At 59.2% G+C, this 16,792-nt stretch overlaps 2 protein-coding genes across 11 annotated transcripts in view; both read left to right on the plus strand.

Annotated features, from left to right (window-relative positions):
- TTLL8 (tubulin tyrosine ligase like 8) overlaps positions 1 to 4,626 on the plus strand; it is a 48,323-nt gene extending 43,697 nt beyond the window's left edge. For 4 of the 5 annotated variants that reach the window (XM_038550167.1, XM_038550168.1, XM_038550169.1 and 1 more), the window contains one exon: positions 4,451 to 4,626. In XM_038550167.1, the coding sequence (XP_038406095.1) occupies positions 4,451 to 4,611 (161 nt within the window). In that variant the 3' untranslated portion in view covers positions 4,612 to 4,626. Of the gene's footprint in view, positions 1 to 3,857; positions 4,204 to 4,450 lie in introns of those variants that run through there. The other variant, XM_038550170.1, reaches the window with a different exon arrangement.
- Positions 4,627 to 4,778: 152 nt separating this feature from the next.
- IL17REL (interleukin 17 receptor E like) overlaps positions 4,779 to 16,792 on the plus strand; it is a 28,622-nt gene continuing 16,608 nt past the window's right edge. For 4 of the 6 annotated variants that reach the window (XM_038550174.1, XM_038550175.1, XM_038550176.1 and 1 more), the window contains exons 1-2: positions 4,779 to 7,031; positions 10,884 to 10,911. In XM_038550174.1, the coding sequence (XP_038406102.1) occupies positions 6,771 to 7,031; positions 10,884 to 10,911 (289 nt within the window). In that variant the 5' untranslated portion in view covers positions 4,779 to 6,770. The other 2 variants (XM_038550178.1, XM_038550177.1) reach the window with 2 other exon arrangements.

A 16,792-nucleotide genomic window follows, 5' to 3' on the forward strand; every position in this document is an offset into this window, starting at 1 on the left:
CCCTCCCTTCTTTCCTGTTGAGATGAACATATTTTGCTAGTGTGGTGAACGGCACTGATGGATTCATGAATGTGAATCCTGCAGTATGCAGAATGCCACCTTCGTTTTTGTTCCCATTATTGGTTATCTGCCCCTGTCTTCACTAGTCTCATCAGAGTTTTGTCAGCTTTCATTTGGCTCTTTCAGAGAACCAATGTTTTGTTCAATTTTGTATTCCCTATTTTGCTTGCTTTTGCTCTTCTATTATTTGCATTTGTTCTTTTTCTAACTTCTTGAGCTGGATCGTTGGCCCTTTCCTTTTCAGAATTTCTTTTTAATACATGTATTCAAGGGGCATCTGGGTGGCTTATTTGGTAGAGCATCTGACTCGGTTTCAGCTCAGGTCCTGATCTTGGTCTCATGGGATCGAGTCCCGAGTTGGGCTCTGCCCTCCTCTCACAGTCTGCTTTGGATTCTCTCTCTCTCTCCCTCTGCCCTTCCCACTCATGCTCGCTCTCTCTAAAATAAATAAATCTTTAAAAACCCCGTTACATGTAAGACTGTTAATTTCTCTTTATTTTCTATTTTAACTGCATCCAAAAATTTTTGAATATAGCATTTTTTTGGATTACTTGGTTCAATAGTTTCTGATCGTCATTACAATTATTTCTTTATTTCTTGATTATTTACAAATTGATTTCCTATCAATGCATTGGCATCTGGTTTTACAGTTAGCTTTTACTTTCTTGTTAGCATAGTTATATTTTGACTAAGACCATTGTCTCTCTCACTACAATCCTTGGACGTTTGCAGAAAGTTGCTTTATGTGGTCAATTCTTGTCAGCTCCCCTCAGTGCCTGAAAATAACGTGTATGCTACGATTGTTGGGTATCGTAAGTGGGATCAGGTTGGTCTGTTGTGTTGTTCAAATCTTTTTATTCTTACCGTTTTTTAAAAATATTTTATTTATTTATTCATGAGAGATACAGAGAGAGAGGCAGAGACACAGGCAGAGGGAGAAGCAGGATCCCTGCAGGGAGCCCGATGCGGAACTCGATCCCAGGACCCCGGGGTCATGCTCTGAGCTGAAGGCAGATGCTCCACCATTGAGCCATCCTGGCGTCCAGTTCTTACCGATTTTCTTTATTTGGTCTGCTTGTTTTATCAATTACTAAGTAAAGTATGATAAGAATTTTGTGGGATGCATCAGTCTATTATAATTCTGTCCACTTTTGCTTTATATTTTTCAGACTCTGTTATTGATTTTATTTTGGATTGATTTTGCCTGGTGTATCTTTCCCTTTCAGCCATTCTCTCACCTTATGTTTTAAATATTTCTCTGCATAAAATTTGATGTTTTTAATCCAGATTCACAATACTCCTTTTAACTGCATTTAACATCGACATTTTCTGTGATATATATATATATATATATATATATATATATATATATTATGGATGCATGGATTCTGTAGTAACCTACTACTGTGTAACAAAGTACTCCAAACATTAACAGCAAACACTTTCTATCCCATGAGTTTCTGCAGGTCAGGAATCCAGGGGTGACTTAACCGCGTGGTGCTGGCCCGCGGTCTCCTGTGGACAGACGCCGGCTGGGGCCACAGGGTCTGCAGGCCAGACGGAAGCCGGGGCCACCTCTGTGACCACTCGCACGGCTGTGGCCCCGTCTTGCGTCTAGCGTTGCCTTCCAAAGGCCAGCCTTCCGTCCCATCTGCCCGCTTGGACGTGCTGGGTCTCCCGTGTGTGTGTTTTTTTTTAATTCTCCAAACTGATTTTGAAGAAAATCGGGCTTCCTAACCTGCAAACCAGTGTCACTAATCAGTGACGAGAAAGCTCCGGCGGTTGCCTGCAGTGCATCCTCCCTCTGCCCCTGGCGGCTCCGTCTCCTCCCTGATCTTCATGTCTGGAGCCCTATGGACACCACCCGCTGAAATCCTAATTGTAGTTATTATAGCTTCATTTTTTAGACGTTCTACTTTTTGATAAGCTGCTCGATCCTGCTCTGTGGTTTCCCAACCCTGCCGGTGATTCTGAACCGCATTTGAAGCTACAGACCCTGGAGTCTGTGCGGTGATGTCTGAGAATTCTAACACTTGAAGCTCCCATCCTGCTTGTCCACCTTTCCCATTGGCTCTTTCACACTTTATTATAAATGCCTCATTTTCTTAAAAAAGAAAATCAATTGTGAGGATCCTTCACATTCCTTCCAGAAGTCAGGGCGTCCACTCGGTGACCTGCCCCGACGAAGGCTGCTCGCTTAAAATCCACAGCCAGACGCCCTGGAGCCCTGCCTGCCCTGCTCCCAGCCCAGGGACAAGGACTGGCCCTGGAAGTCTGTTCGGGGCTCAGCTAGGGGCTCATGGCTCAGCACCGTGTAACACTCCGGGGTCATGGGGCAGGGCAGGTGGGGACGCCGTGGTGCAGCCCACCCTCTTCTGTCTCCACACCTCCCGGTGACCTTGGCTGGCAAAGCCTCAGAGGGAAGGCTCACCTTCCTGCAGCCTTGCTCTGATCATTTCTTGATATTTTGCCAGCTTTTTGTTGCTTTTAAGAAGATGCTTTTCATATTTTTACGCCCCAGGTTTGGTGGCTTCTCCCAGAAGGATTGGTCTGGATCAGGGACCACCAGTTCCTGGGTGCACCCCTGACGCCATCCGCCCTTTCATCTGCAAGATGCGTGCTGCCTGGCTCTCCAGCAGCTCAGCCCGTGCCCCCGGCCAGGCCCGGGGCTCAGGGCAGGGGCCTCTCCTCCCGCCTCCCCTGGACTCCACCCCTCCTGCTACCAGGGCCTGGTCCCATCCTCCTGGGCTTGACAGGTCCCATCCTCTGTCCACCTAGCCCCATGGAGGGCTCTGTTGAGCCCTGGCTGCACTGATGCACTAAGAACCGCCCCGCAGGCTGCTGCCCTGGGCTGCCGGGCCTGCCTGTCCCCAGCCTGTGCCCCGTGGGTGCCTGCAGGTGCCATGCAGGCCCTGGCGTGTCCTCAAGGAGGCCTTGTTCCTGAGCTCTGGCTCAGCATCTGCTTCAGGCTCCAGGAAGCTCTGGGCTGCTTTGCATAGGTGCTGCGTGGCCCTGCTCCCATCCACCGCACCCAGACCCCAGAGGAGTGACTCAGCCCAGGCGATCGGCAGTGAGTGACTCTGAGAGGTGTGGTATCCCAGCCCCAGTGCTCCTGGGCTGGGTGGGTGCCGTCTGGGGAGTGCCCAGGCCCCGAGGCCGGGAAAGCCTGGGGAGCCTGGCACAGGCTGCAGCCTGCAGGTGGGCTGGATTCGGGCACCAGGGGCAGCACAGGAGGGAGGGAGCCCGGCACAGGCCCAGGCTACTCCCTCAAGAGGGCTGGACAGACACCTGGGGGGGAGGGTGGTTCTTGGAGCAAAAGCAAAGGCTGGAGGCCCAGAGGACTCGGGTGGAGGGACCCTGGCCAGGCTGCAGGGTTCTTGGAGACCCTGACTGCCCGTCCGTGAAAGGGGCACACACCCTCACCCGCCTGCTGGCCTCACTCAGCCGGTGTCAGAGGAGCTGTGTGGAGATCCTCCCAAAGCAGCGGCGTTAGCACAGTGGTGGAGGGGTGGCCTCCCCAGATGGCCTGCGCCCCCCCGCCCCCCACCACAGCCATGGCTGGGTCACCCATGTGCAGCCCTGCTGGCCACAGCACCCGTACCCAACAAGGCCACCGCAGCCTGGGCCAGTGCACTGGTGCCCTGGGGAGCAGCAGAGACTAGCCTGCCTGCCTGTGAGGCCCTGTGCCTTCCCCGCCCCAGACAGCCAGTGGGCAAAGCAGCCTTGCCCGGAAACCAGGGCTCACCCACCAGCCCTTGGCAAGGCCCTGGCCCTGACATTCCCGTCTTCCATTGCAGCCCCTCCAGCCGCTGGCCTGCCTGGGCTCTGAGTCCTGATCCAGTGCATTCGGGGTGGGCACGGGCAGCTGCCACCCAGCCCCCGGCTCTGGGCATCCAGCCCTGTGCCCCTGAGCTCTAGGGGTGTGTGCTCAGACCCGCCGGGGCAGGGGGAGCTAGGTCCTCTGGGCACAGCCTGTGCGGAGGAGGCTGGGTGGATTCAGAAGAGCTGGAGTCACCAATGGGAGGAGGCAGGAGGGGGCCAGAGGCCTGGGGATCCTGCAATCCCCTCCACGCCCAGGTGGCTCTGGAGCAGGGGCCAAGGGACGGTCCGGGTGCGGGGGGCTCCCCTGGTCCACCTGCCTAGGACCACCCACGACCTTGGGGAAGCGGAGGGTGCTGAGGGTGCAGGAGCCCAGCCACGGTGGCCTCCCCATCCCCTCAGCCTTCACCCCGAGACATGATGAGCCCAGACACCCCTTGGCCCAGACACCCCTTGGCCCTGTGGGTCCGGGGGGAGAGCCGGGGGGAGGAGGGATCTGTGTGGGACGGGTGGGCTGGCCAGCGGGTGTGCCCCGGGGGCACGCTCTCAGGGCCCCTCTCTCTCTCCCAAGGGCTGCCCAGGGGCCCCCCCGCGCCCTGCCTCGTGTGCCGGGGCTCACTGCCGCCCAGCCGGGCCTGCAAGCGCTGCCGCTCCTTCTGCGCCACGGTGCTGCAGGGCGCCCGCTTCGTGGCCCTGGGAGGCGGCCAGGGCGGCGGCACGTGGAACCCGTGACGCCGAGGACCGAGGACTGGGAGGACCACATGGACCCGGCCCCGCGGCCCCTGGCACGAGGCTAGTGTCTTTGGGAACCTACATGTGGATGAGAGACCTTGCATACACAGCTATTTTAGCGAAATTGTGTCACCCCCGCATGGTATTTGTTGTGGAGCCCCCACCAGCCCGAGCTTGCGCCCCACACCCATCCACCCCTGCACCCCTCAGAAGAGGGGCCCCTCGCAGGCAGAGGAGCATGGGGAGCCTCTGGGCACCTCCTCCTCCCGAGCCCCCTCTGCTGGAAGGCGCCCCTCGCCGGCCCCTGGCCCCTGCCCCCAGCCTCAGGGCTCGGGGAAGGCACCCACTTATTCCCTCATTTATTCAACAACAGTCTCGTGCAGGTCCAGGTTGTACACCAAGTGTCTCCTTCCAACCTGGTGCTGGGTGAGGGGCATGCAGGGCCCCTTGGGCCAGACCCCCCAGATTCAACCACAGTGGGTCTTCTGGGCCCTTGGCCGCCCGGCTACAGACACCCGGGGGGAGGGTGAGCCCCTGCAGCCTCTTTGGGTTCAGCCTGGGGTGGCCCAGCCCCCCGCCCCCTGAGCCTCCCGAGGAGTCCCCAGGGCCAGTTCCGTGTGGACACTGGCAGGGCCAGAGCCCTCCTCCCCCAGAAAAGTGGGGAGGGACCTCTCCCCACCACGGCGGCCATCTGCTTCTGGTCACCTGCAGCCCCTTGGCGCAAGGGTGGACACTCAGGGTGCCAGACGTGTCATCTGGCAGGTGGGCCCGTCCTGGGCCTGCGCGGCCACAAGGCCTCCTTGCTCCGAGGGGGCCCTGTGCCCGTGAAGTCCCTGGCACAGCAGTTCCCACGTGTCCTGCAGCTCTGAGAAGCGGCTGTGGCACCAGGTCCAGGCCTCGAGGACCCTGCAGCAAGGCCTGCACCCTCCCTGCCTGGTGTGGACACTGAGTCTACACAGCCTGAGCCCCGGGGGCAGCACGTTCTCCTCTGACTCACCCCAGCTACTGCCGCCGTGCTCCTCAGCACAGAGCCTGGCCTCAGGCGTGCTGTTCTGGGCGGCGGGCCCCCGGAGCACCAGGCGGCGGGCAGCAGCTCCGTGTCGGCAGCAGTGTGGGATGTGGTGCCCAGAGCCCAGCAGTGACCCCAGAAGCCCCAACGCACTCATGCTGTGGAGCAGGTGGCGGCGGGGTTGAGGCCCGGGCCCAGGATGGAGGGAGTCAGTGTGAGCTCCGGCCCCAGGGCCAGGGCGACAGGAGGGGGGGGCCGTGGTTTGGGGTGTTTGTTGACAGGCCCTATCCTGTGGAGCAGAGGCTCCTTCTCGGCCTGAGTCCACCCCCAAGGAGCACTCTGGCCGGTGTGGCTGTGCCTGCAGGCAGGGACCCCAGGACCCACCTTGTGGGGTGCTCAGGCTGGGGGCGGTGCCACTCAGGGTCACTCCCAACTTGAGGGGCGCTGTTGGGGTTCCAGGCAGATCCCCAGCCACGCATCCCTTTCCGTGTCCCCTGCTGCTGGGCCGGTGCCCTCCCAGGACCAGTGGTGCTCACACCTGCCCAGCAGATGCAGGAAGGAGGACACGGGGCGCTGGGCCCGCCGGGGAGGGCAGAGGCGGGGGGTCAGAGCCCGCGTTCCCCTCCTGCTCCCCGGGCCAGGCTGAGGCCAGAGCAGATGGTGCCCCAAGCTTCTGCCTGCAAACATGCGAGTGTAGAGTCAAATGAGAAGACGAGCATGGGGTGATCCTGAGCCGAGGCCGGGCCATGGGGCGTTGACCTCTGGGGTGATGGGTGCCCTCGGGAAGTGGCGTGGAGTCCCCGGTCCCCCTCCAAGAGTGAGTTCTGTGTGGGGGCTCGGGCCTGCGGTCCCGGGATGCAGGCACCTGCGAAGTCTGCAGTTCTCTGCTCGCCCCGCTGGATGAACCACCAGGGCCAGCGGCCACCATCCGTCCCCAGCATCAGGACGAGGGCCCCAGTCCTCACCAGGTATGTGAGACTGGCCCGCGGGGAACCCGCTCACCTGGAACCCCAGAGACCCAGGGCATCTCAGAGGTGGCGTGGGCATCCAGCCAGCGTCTGGAGGCCCCACAGCCCGAGCCAGGCCAGAACCCGGCAGGAAGTTGTGGGTTGTGGTTGCGGCCAGCCCACTTGGGCTCTCTTCCACCAGGATGGGGAGTGTCAGCCCCGGGGAACAAACTCACTTGAGACTCTCCCGCTTGTGTTTAGGCTGGAGCCGAGGGCTGCCAGGCAAGCAGCCCTCCCGGGCGCCCCGTGAGCCCGCCCCACACCCCCACCCCGCCGTCCCTGGCCCGCAGCCGGGAGCTGGGATGCTGGCCGGGCGAGCCGTGCTCTTCCTCTCCCTGACCTGGACCACCTGCCGTGGCCTGGCGATGCCCCGGGTCACAGAATGCGGCGTCTCCTGCTCTCCGGTGAGCTCCTGGCCCGCCTTGCCCGGCCCGCGGCTGGGGGGCCTCTCCTGTCCCCCCTCCGGGCTCTCCTCCTGAGGGTCCCGTTCCCCTCAGATGGCACAGGCGGGAGGCCCTGGGCGCTGCGGGGTGGGGAGGCCGAGGGGCCCCGGGGTGCGGGCGGGCCCCTCCGAGCCCTGCACCGCTGCCGCCAACCGTGTCTCAGCCGAGGCGTGTGGATGCCCTGCTGAGGGCGGGCTGCGGGAGCACCCCGTCCTGTCCCTCATCCTGTCCCTCGTCCTGTCCTGGACGGCAGGGACCGTTCACTGCAGGCCAGGCCCCCTTGACCTCACCTGCAGGTGGCGGCCCTGCAGCCCGGGCTGGAAAAAGTGTGCCTGTGTCCCAGGAGGTGCCCCCTGGTGCCCAAGACTGGCCGGAGCAGAGTGGGGACACAGCCCAGCAGGCGTCACGGGGACCGTGGGGGACGCGGCAGGGACACGGGCACAGAACGTGAAGGACCCGGGGTGGAGGAAATTTTGAGCCCCTGCTGTGTGTACAGTGACTCGGGGATGTGTCCTCAGTGGTAGCACACAACGACACAAGGTCTATGTGGTGGCCACCGTCGGGGAGGAAACAGGATGGCCTGCCTTCCAGGGGCGGTGCCCAAGCCACCCTGGGGGACACGGGGGACACCCCAGTCTCCTCTGGGAGGAGGGACAGCTCAGCAAACCCTGGGAGTGGGTCCAACAGAGGGTCCAGGGAGCTCAGTGGGGGACGGGAGGGCTTGGGGGGCCGGGGGCCGGGCTGGTATCAGAGGTGCAGGGACCCCTGGGGGGCCGAGAGGCTCCCTCTGGCCGCTGGTGGGAACCGCTGGGTCAGGGTCAGGGTCAGGGGCATGGTGGCGGGCTGGGGGCTGGGGGTGGTGGTCGGGACCCCAGCCACGGTGAAGGTGCAGAACGGGAGGAGCTGCTCCGTGTGCACTCTGCAGGTGGGGCTGGGCCGCTGGAGTCCTGGTGCACAAGGACAAGTCACAGTGGACCCTGGCACATGACTTTAGCTCCGACTGCTGGACGTGGGAGGTGGGAGGCCTGGGGGGGCAGGTTTTGGGGGAGGCAACTTGGTTTTGAGATGTGGGGTTTGGGAAGCCCATCAGGCGTGAGCTGGTGGTAGAGGGGCAGCCGGGTGGGTGTGAGTGGAGGTCAGGGCGAGGCCAGCACGGGCCCCATGTTGGGATGGGGGGTAGGACCGAGCCCCCCCACCAGGGGTGTGAGGAGGAGAGAATCCTAAGGAAAAGGGAGGAGAAGGGGGCTGGAGGGGGACAGGGCAAGAGGAGGGGCATTTCCTGCCCTGACGCTGCTGACCCCACAGGAGGGACTGCTGACCCCACAGGAGGGACTTTACTTAGCCCGGGAGCTGCAGCCACCCTGCTGCCCTGCAGGGGTGGGGCGGGGTGGGGGTGGCAGGCAGCCCCAGGGGGACAGGAGGGCAAGGCAGGGGGTGGGGGGTGGGGGTGCCACAGGGGGTGGGGCTGAGGGTGCAGGTGGCCCCTGGGGGGTGGGGGGCGGGGGGCGCAGCAAGGGGTGGGGGGTAGGGGTGCCACAGGGAGTGGGAGGGCAGGCGGCCCCCGGGGGGTGGGGGGCGGGGGGCGTGGCAGGTGTTGGGGGGGTGAGGGTACTGCCAGGGGTGGCGGGGTGGAGGCGCCGCAGGGGGTGGGCTGGGGGGGCAGGTGGCCCCTGGGGTGTGGGTGGCGGGGGGCACGGCAGGGGGTGGGGGGTAGAGGTGCCGCAGGGGATGGGGGGGCAGGCGGCCCCCGGGGGTGGGGGGGCCGAGGGCGTTGCGGGCAGGCTCAGGCTCGGAGAGGAGGGGGGCAGGGAGCCGAGGGGGGCTGGACTCCAGCTAGAGAAGCCAGGGGACAGGAAGCCTGTGGCCTCCCCCACACGGGCACAGAGACCCCCCCAGCCACCGGCACCCCAGGAGGACAGCTCTGGGCCTCGCCATATCTTGGATGAAAAGTTGTCCGGGGGGGCTGGGGGGGCAGGAGCACAGGCCGGTGATGCCTGAGGGGGGCCGGGCCCTCGGGGGCTGACTGGGGCACCAGGGGGTGCTCCCCGGCGGCTTGGGGGCCCAGGGTCCTGGGCCCTGGGGAGGGGATCGGCCCCACAGGAGGGGAGGTGGGAGGAATCTGACACAGGCAAGCCCTTGGCTCTGGGGGTCGGCTGGGGGGGTTGGGGGGGGGGACACAGGTCCCGCCCAGAGACCTGTGCCTGGGGAGTCTCTCCCCAGACAGTCCCCACCCCTGCGGACTGCATGGGAAGCCCCGAGAAACCCAACAGAAAACCCCCGGGAGGTGGGGGTGGCCACAGCTCTGTCCCGCCCTGCTCCCCCTTCCCAGCCAGCTCCCCCGCCCTGCCCCCCCACCCGCTCCCTCCAGCCCGGGGCCAGGACCCTGGGCCTCCGGGTGCCCTCGACCTGAGCTCGTCCCTGCTGGCTCCTCGTCCTGTGTCCGGGAGGACGGGTCGGGCCCTGAAGGGCAGCCAGCCGCCACAGCGCCCACCTACAGGGGACAGCGACTGGGGCCGGGGCCAATCCCCCGGGCAGGCGGTGCCCAGCCTGTGAGGAGAGCAGCTGGGCCCCCTCTGTCTTTGAGCTGGGGGGCGGGGGGCAGGGGGGTTCAGGTTGCCCAGGATAGCGGAGGCCGCGGGTGGAGAGGAGGCGGCGAGGGAGGCCCAGGACCAGGCCACCGGGCCTCCCGCGAGCGCTGGGGCTGTGTATGGGCCTGCACCCCAGCCCTGGCCCCATACTCCCCGGGTGGCGAGGCTCGCTCTGGGGGTGTCCCGGGGATTCAGCCCGCCCCCCTTAGTGACGCCAAATGGCAAACCAAGTGGAGCGGAAGCCCCAGCCCCGTGGCCGCCCTTCCCACCCCACGGGCAGAGGGTGCCTTAGGGGGGAACCGACTGTGCCTCTTTGCAAACACTGTCCCCGAGAGAGAAGCGCGTCGCGGCAGGGCAGGCGCTAGAATCCCGGGGCAGGTGTGGCTGGCTCCGTCCTCCGGTTCCCTCCCGGTGGCCACCAGGAGGGCAGGGGCTCGGAGTTTCTGTCAGGGTCCCGGGGGCTCAGTTCTCGAGGGGACAGAGGGTGCCGCCGCTGCTGCTGCCTGCCACCACCTGGTGTCGCCGGGAGCCGGGGCTCAGCCTCCCAGGGCAGCACCCCGAGCCCCCCCCACTGGCTGGGGGGCCCACCGCCCACCGCGGAACGAGGCCTGCCAGCTGGCCGCCCACTCAAAGCCCAGCCCCAGTCCACCCACCCCCTGCGGCCCCGGGTCAGGCCGGAGCGGGGACAGCTGCGCCAGATCAGCTGCACAGGGTCCCTCCCGGCCGCCCAGGGCTCATCTCCTTGGCAGGGCCTCCCTGAACCCGCCGCGCTGCCCCCTCGGCTGCCCCCCCCCTCGGCCCTTCTCAACGTCTAACATAAAATAGACCCTGCTGACGACTACATTCTGGGTTGTGTCCCTGCCTGGAATGTGAGCTCCTCAAAGGCAGGCTCTCCCCGCTCTTTCTTTGACTGGGGACCCCGGCACCTAATCAGTGCCCTGGAGAATGAACGGGGCCCCAGGAGCTTCCAGTACCAGCAGAAGTGGGGGTGTAGTTGGGGGAGGGAGCCCGCTGGTCCAGGGGCCAGGTCACACCATTTACTGAATGAGCACTGCATGCAGAGCCAGCACCCCCGACACCGAGGACGACCGGGAGATGTAGCACCCCGAGCCCCGCTGACGGCGAGGGGCCGGGTGACTGTCCTGGCCCCCTGGGGCTGGCTTCTGGGGAAGGACCAGAAGCGGCCAGGCTGACCTCTCACCCTCTGTCGTTGTTCTGTCCCCAGGGCTTCGCCTGCAGGAGCCGAGTGAACCGTGAGTACATCTCAGGCAGAAGGGGCAGGTGCCTTTGTGGCCCTCGTACACCCTGGTCACCAGGGTCACCCTGTCGTCCTTGCCACTCCACTGGCCTGCCCCTGCCTGCCGCACAGGACAGAGTGTCCCTCGGGGGTCCCTGCCCACCAACTGGTTCACGTGGACAAGGCCCCCAGCTGCGCACCTGCCGGAGAGAGGCCTGTGTTCCTATTTAATCGGAGGACGCCACCTTTCTTTACGGAAGTGGCCACACCAGTTTGCACCCCAACCAGCGACATACGGAAACCCCCACTTCCCCTTAGCAACTTTGGTATTTTGTCCAACACGAAATGACACCCGTGTAACTATAGCATTCTTGTCTTTCGTGGCTGCTGCGTCTGTGGCCCCAGGACGTGGGGGAGGCAGGTGCTCCGGCCCTGGGTCACTTCTGAGGGCCCCTCTCTTTTTCCCTTTGGCCTCCAAAGGCCATTCACACCCTTTCCACTTCGATGTGATCGTAGCCCCCCTAAGTCCCTGTGTTTCCTGCCCTGACGCCTTGATGTACTTCTGAATGTTTTGTTTTCATTTAGCTCTTTATTTCGCTAAGGGTGGTTTCCACTGTGGGGTGAGGTAGGGATGCAACTGTGATGCTGCCTGGAGCTCCACCTGCAGGGGGGTCTGGTGTTCCAGCCCCGAGGAGGGAGGGGCTGGGGGCTGGGGGAGGGAGTCCCTGACCCAGCGCCCCCTGTGATCTCAGGTCCTCACAGCCGCTGGCCTGGCCGCGGGATCCCCTCCTCTTTGCTTCTTTTCCTAAACTGCCCTGCGGCTTGTGTTCCCGCGTCCCTGAGCCCGCAGGTGCAGCCTGGAGAGGTGCGGCTCCCTCCCGCGCCCCCAGGTGAGCGGCCTTACCTGTGGCTGTGCTGGGGGGCTGGGGCCTGGCCGTCAGCGCCCGCGGGAGAGCACACCTGCCCCCCCCCCCAGACCCACGGCAGCTCCGGGACCCCGGGTGAGGCGGCGCAGCTGGGGGTGCTGCCAAGACAACAGAGGCTGGAGACGAGGTACAGGGGACGTGGACGTGGGGACAGAGCTAAGATCCTGGCGGGCCATCCACCCTGCTACACACTGTGCAAGCTCGCCAGGAGAGGGAGCTGTGTGGCCAGAAAGCAGCCCAACCTAGCCTCCCTCTCAGAGCTCGGAAAACTGCATTCAGAACCACGGAAGCAACAATGGGATCAAAGACAAATTCCAGACCATCCATGATAACATAAAGGACACTAGGAATGACATCCCAAAGGCGATGGAAGTGCACCAGAAGGTCTCGCTAAAGATTCCCCAAACTGTAACATTCCATTCAAAATGGTATGAATACCCAGGAAAATGATGCATATGAACAAAATCTGGAAATTCTCGAAGCTGAGGTGACAACAGAGAGAATTAGAAATAAAGGAAAAGTAGTTTCAGAGATGAAGACTATACTAGATGAACCCAAGAATGAACAGACCCGAATATTAAACACCCAAGAGAAATACAAGGCGAAAGGAGGCTATTTTTAAAAATAAAGAAAAGGGATCCCTGGGTGGCGCAGCGGTTTGGCGCCTGCCTTTGGCCCAGGGCGCGATCCTGGAGACCCGGGATCGAATCCCACATCGGGCTCCCGGTGCATGGAGCCTGCTTCTCCCTCTTCTCCCACACAGAGCCTGTGTCTCTGCGCCTCTCTCTCTCTCTGTGTGACTATCATAAATAAATAAAAAAAAAAAAATAAAAAAAATAAAAATAAAAATAAAAATAAAAATAAAAATAAAGAAGAAAGAGATTAAAATGATGTGTGAATAAACGGCAAGTGTCGCAGACAGGCCAACAAAGCCCCAACTACAGATGGTGAAGAGGAAACCCAAGGTGACAGAAGAAATAAATACTGAGAACTACAGTTCTCAGAAGATCAAAAATTTTTTTCTTGAAACTAGCTATGGTGAAGGCAAACCATATGCCCAAGAGTCCTGAATATCAGGGTCCCGAATATCAAACACCAAGACATAGTCCAGTAAAGTGAATGGACCTTAAAGAGAGAGAGAAAAATCTTTTGGGCATGTAGGCAACAAGAGCAAGCAATTATGACGGAAAGACTTTCCAACATTTTCCAGAGGAAGGAAACAGACAAATGGAATGCGCAGCGCCGTGAATATGGCAGGAAAATTGTATTTCAGTTGTCAAAGTCGCTCATTATTGCAGCCACAGAAAAGAAATGATAATTATGTGGCACAATACGGGTGCGGTGGACATATCGCGGACACATCGGGAACCGAGCCACAATGTATAAATGTGTCAGGCCAGGGGGTGCGCCTTAAATTTACAGTGTTGCGTGTCAAGTATATTTCTTTTTTTTAAGATTTTATTTATTTATTCATGAAAGACACAGAGAGAGAGAGAGGCAGAGACCCAGGCAGAGGGAGAAGCAGGCTCCCTGAGGGATGCCCGATGCAGGACTCGATCCCGGGACCCTGGGGTCACACCCTGGGCCAAAGCCAGATGCTCACCTGCTGAGCCCCCCGGGCATCCCTCAAGTATATTCCAGTAATAGAATAGCGACCTCCCGGCACTGTACGAGCAGAGACGCCGGGGATACCGACCCCAGAGCCCTGTGAGGCGTCTGCTAGGAGACAAGCTTCAGGCAGCCAAGCTGACCCGTGGGGCAAACGTCAGAAAGGGTGTGGGCCCTGCATGAGGCTAGCTGCGCACGGGCCGTATGTTAAGAGGGAGAGAGTATGGGATGTCATGGCTTTACACTCATTATATAGGTGGCGACAGACATAAGAAATGGGGAAAGAATAAGACGATTTTATGCCAAGACCTGTTTTTACCACTTCTCACCCTGATGGTTAGTGCCGTGGCCAGGACTGGAGTATGTGACATGGGGTGTAGCGGATGGCAGGCTGGGCTTGCCCTCTATTTCCCATGTTCCTGGGGGTCAGCCTTCTCTGCACGGAAGGGCCAAGAAACAGATGTCACGTAGCAAAGGTCATGTGAAACCTTTACTCTGAACTGGTAGTGGACACGTGACCCCAGGAGTCACCCTTGCGTTTATGTACATATATCGCCGCCCGTTCCACAGGAGGATCCCAGAACCAACGACCAGCGCGGAGCCAGGAGCCTCCCCCGTGTCCAGGCTGCGTCCGCAAAACGCCATTTCCCACCTAAAGAAACCAGGCAGGGCTTCCCGGAGAAGTGGCTGCCTCCCAGTCTGGGGCAGAGAATGTACTAGAAGAACCGAGGACGTCCTGTCATACCGGAGAGCAAGGACGCTCTCCAAGACTTTGGTGCATGTCAGCAGAACTTTGGGGAGCACTCAGCCGGCTCAGTCACAGGAGCAAACGACTCTTGATCCAGGGGTTGTGGGTTCGAGCCTCATGTTGGGTGTAGAAAGTACTTAAAAATAAAATCTTAAAAAAAAAAAAAGTGCTTGGAGCCAACCTGAAGAAACTCCCATTAGCCAAGAGGATATCATTTGAGCTTAAAAAAAATTTCAATAAATTGCAACCTGTGTGAACACACATATTCATAATGATATTGTTTTTTTAAAAAAGGAAACTCTTCATCTTCTGCAGATGACAGGGAACCAAGTGCTCACCTCGAAAGCTGGAAGTCCAGCCTTGACCCTGCCTCTCTTCTGGGAATGCCACCCCGGAGGAAGTTCCAGCTAATAGATGGAAACAAAACGGTAGAATGGTGTCACCATTTTGCGCCTCCCAACGACCTGAGTGCGGGTGACGCTAGTGTCAAACCTGGCGGAGGCCACACAGCCAGGCCTCCTCCTGAAGGCGTCTGGCAGCAGCGCTAGTCCTGCCAGGGACTGGACCCTGAGCACAGGCCTCCCGCGGCCCATTTGCCAGAAATGCAGGGGCCTGAGGGTGGGTGCGGCCGTGCCCGAGGACGCCTGGTGGGACAAAGAGCCTGATTCTGCAAAAGGAGGAGGAGACAAAGCCACAGAGCAGACAAGCCAAGTTTGAAAAATAGGCCAGCCTCAAGTCTGTGTGTGGGGCTCATCCGGGTGGTGAAACCAGTGAAGAAATGCCAAGAAGCCAACGGGCCAGTTCTGGGCGAGCAAAGCACGTGGCCTAGCTGGGGACCCGCTACCTGGTGGTGATCGGCGCTCTGCTCTGTCAGAATTCACGAAGCTATGTTTTGTGGGGGGTTTTTTGGTGAGCTTTAGAGTATCTAAATTTCATTTTTACAATAAATAGCTTTTTTATTTTTTTTATTTATTTATGATAGTCTCACAGAGAGAGAGAGAGAGAGAGAGGCAGAGACACAGGCAGAGGGAGAAGCAGGCTCCATGCACCGGGAGCCCGACGTGGGATTCGATCCCGGGTCTCCAGGATCGCGCCCTGGGCCAAAGGCAGGCGCCAAACCACCGCGCCACCCAGGGATCCCTAAATAGCTTTTTTAAATAAGGGTCTTAGCGTTGTGTACGCCTTCACTTCTTCAATAGGAGTTTTTGATTGTTTGTCAAGTTTCCTGAGAGTTTCAGTAGATGTTTTCCAATGTGTGTATTTTTTAAAGATGTATATATTTATTTTGGAGACAGAGCATGCGTGAGCATGGCGGGGGGTGCGGTGGCAGAGGCAGAGGCAGAGGGAGGTGGAGAATCCCAAGCAGACTCCCCACTGAGGGCAGAGCCCGACATGGGGCTGGATCTCACAACCCTGAGATCTTGACCTGAGCCAAAATCAAGAGTCAGGCGCTCAACCAACTGAGCCACTCAGGTACCTCCTGTGTTTTTTAAAAAAGATTTATTTACTTATTTTGGAGAGAACCAATGTGTATTTTATAATATCATCAAGCAACTTGGTTCCAAGTTATCTAGACCACCAGTTTAGCCTTAGAGCCCACAGACTGCCCCCAACTTCAAACACCAGCACGTCTGGGGTGTCACCTAGGCCTCTGACCAACTGGCTACAGGCCAGAGGCTCCCACAACCCCTCCTTGGGTCCAGTTACTTTACTTGATTGGCTCACAGAACTCAGAGAATGTTTTACTTGCCAGATAACCAATGTATTATAAAAGGATATAATCCGAGAAAAAACATATAGAAGGGGTGCAGGAAGGGGAGCATGGAGACCCGCATGCCTCCTGGGGTTGCCACTCTCCCAGCTCTGCATGCTCACCAATCCAGAAGTGCTCCAAACCCTGTCCTTTAGGGTTTTATGGACGCCTTTAGGGAGGGTTTTGCAAAGGCAAGATTGATGAATTCATTGGTAACTGACTCGACCTCCAGCTCCTGTCCCCTCTCCAGAGGTCATCAGGTGGTTGATTTCCCTGGCAACAAGCCCCCATCCTCAGGGACTTTCCAGAACTTAACCTCATTAACATAAACTCAGGTGTGGTTGAAAGTGGTTCCTGATGAACAACAAAAGACACCCTATTAGCGCTTATCTCTTGGGAAATTCCAAGGGTTTCAGGGTTCCTACACCAGATAATGGGTACAGATCAATACATATTTCTTTTTTTTTTTTTAAGATTTTATTTATTTATTCATGAGAGACGGAGAGAGGCAGAGACACAGACAGAGGGAGATGCAGGCTCCCTGAGAGGAGCCTGATATGGGACTCGATTCCAGGACCCCGGGATCACGCCCTGAGCTCAAGACAGATGCTCAACCACTGAGCCACCCAAGCGTCCCCATATTTCTTATTATAAGTTATCATATCACACATTTTGATCAGAATTGCTTTGGATGTATTGATTACTTTGAGACAGAAATGACATCTTATCAGAGTTGAGTCTTCCAACCATGAACATGGTATGAACAGGCCTCCTCCTGAAGGTGTCTGCCTTTCCAACTATTCAGGTTTTCCTCAAAGCTTTTATTTATGCTCTTCAGAGGTTGAAGGATACTGTGAATGTT

The sequence above is a fragment of the Canis lupus genome, chromosome 10, assembly GCF_011100685.1.
Source record: "Canis lupus familiaris isolate Mischka breed German Shepherd chromosome 10, alternate assembly UU_Cfam_GSD_1.0, whole genome shotgun sequence".
Taxonomy (NCBI): Eukaryota; Metazoa; Chordata; class Mammalia; order Carnivora; family Canidae; genus Canis; species Canis lupus.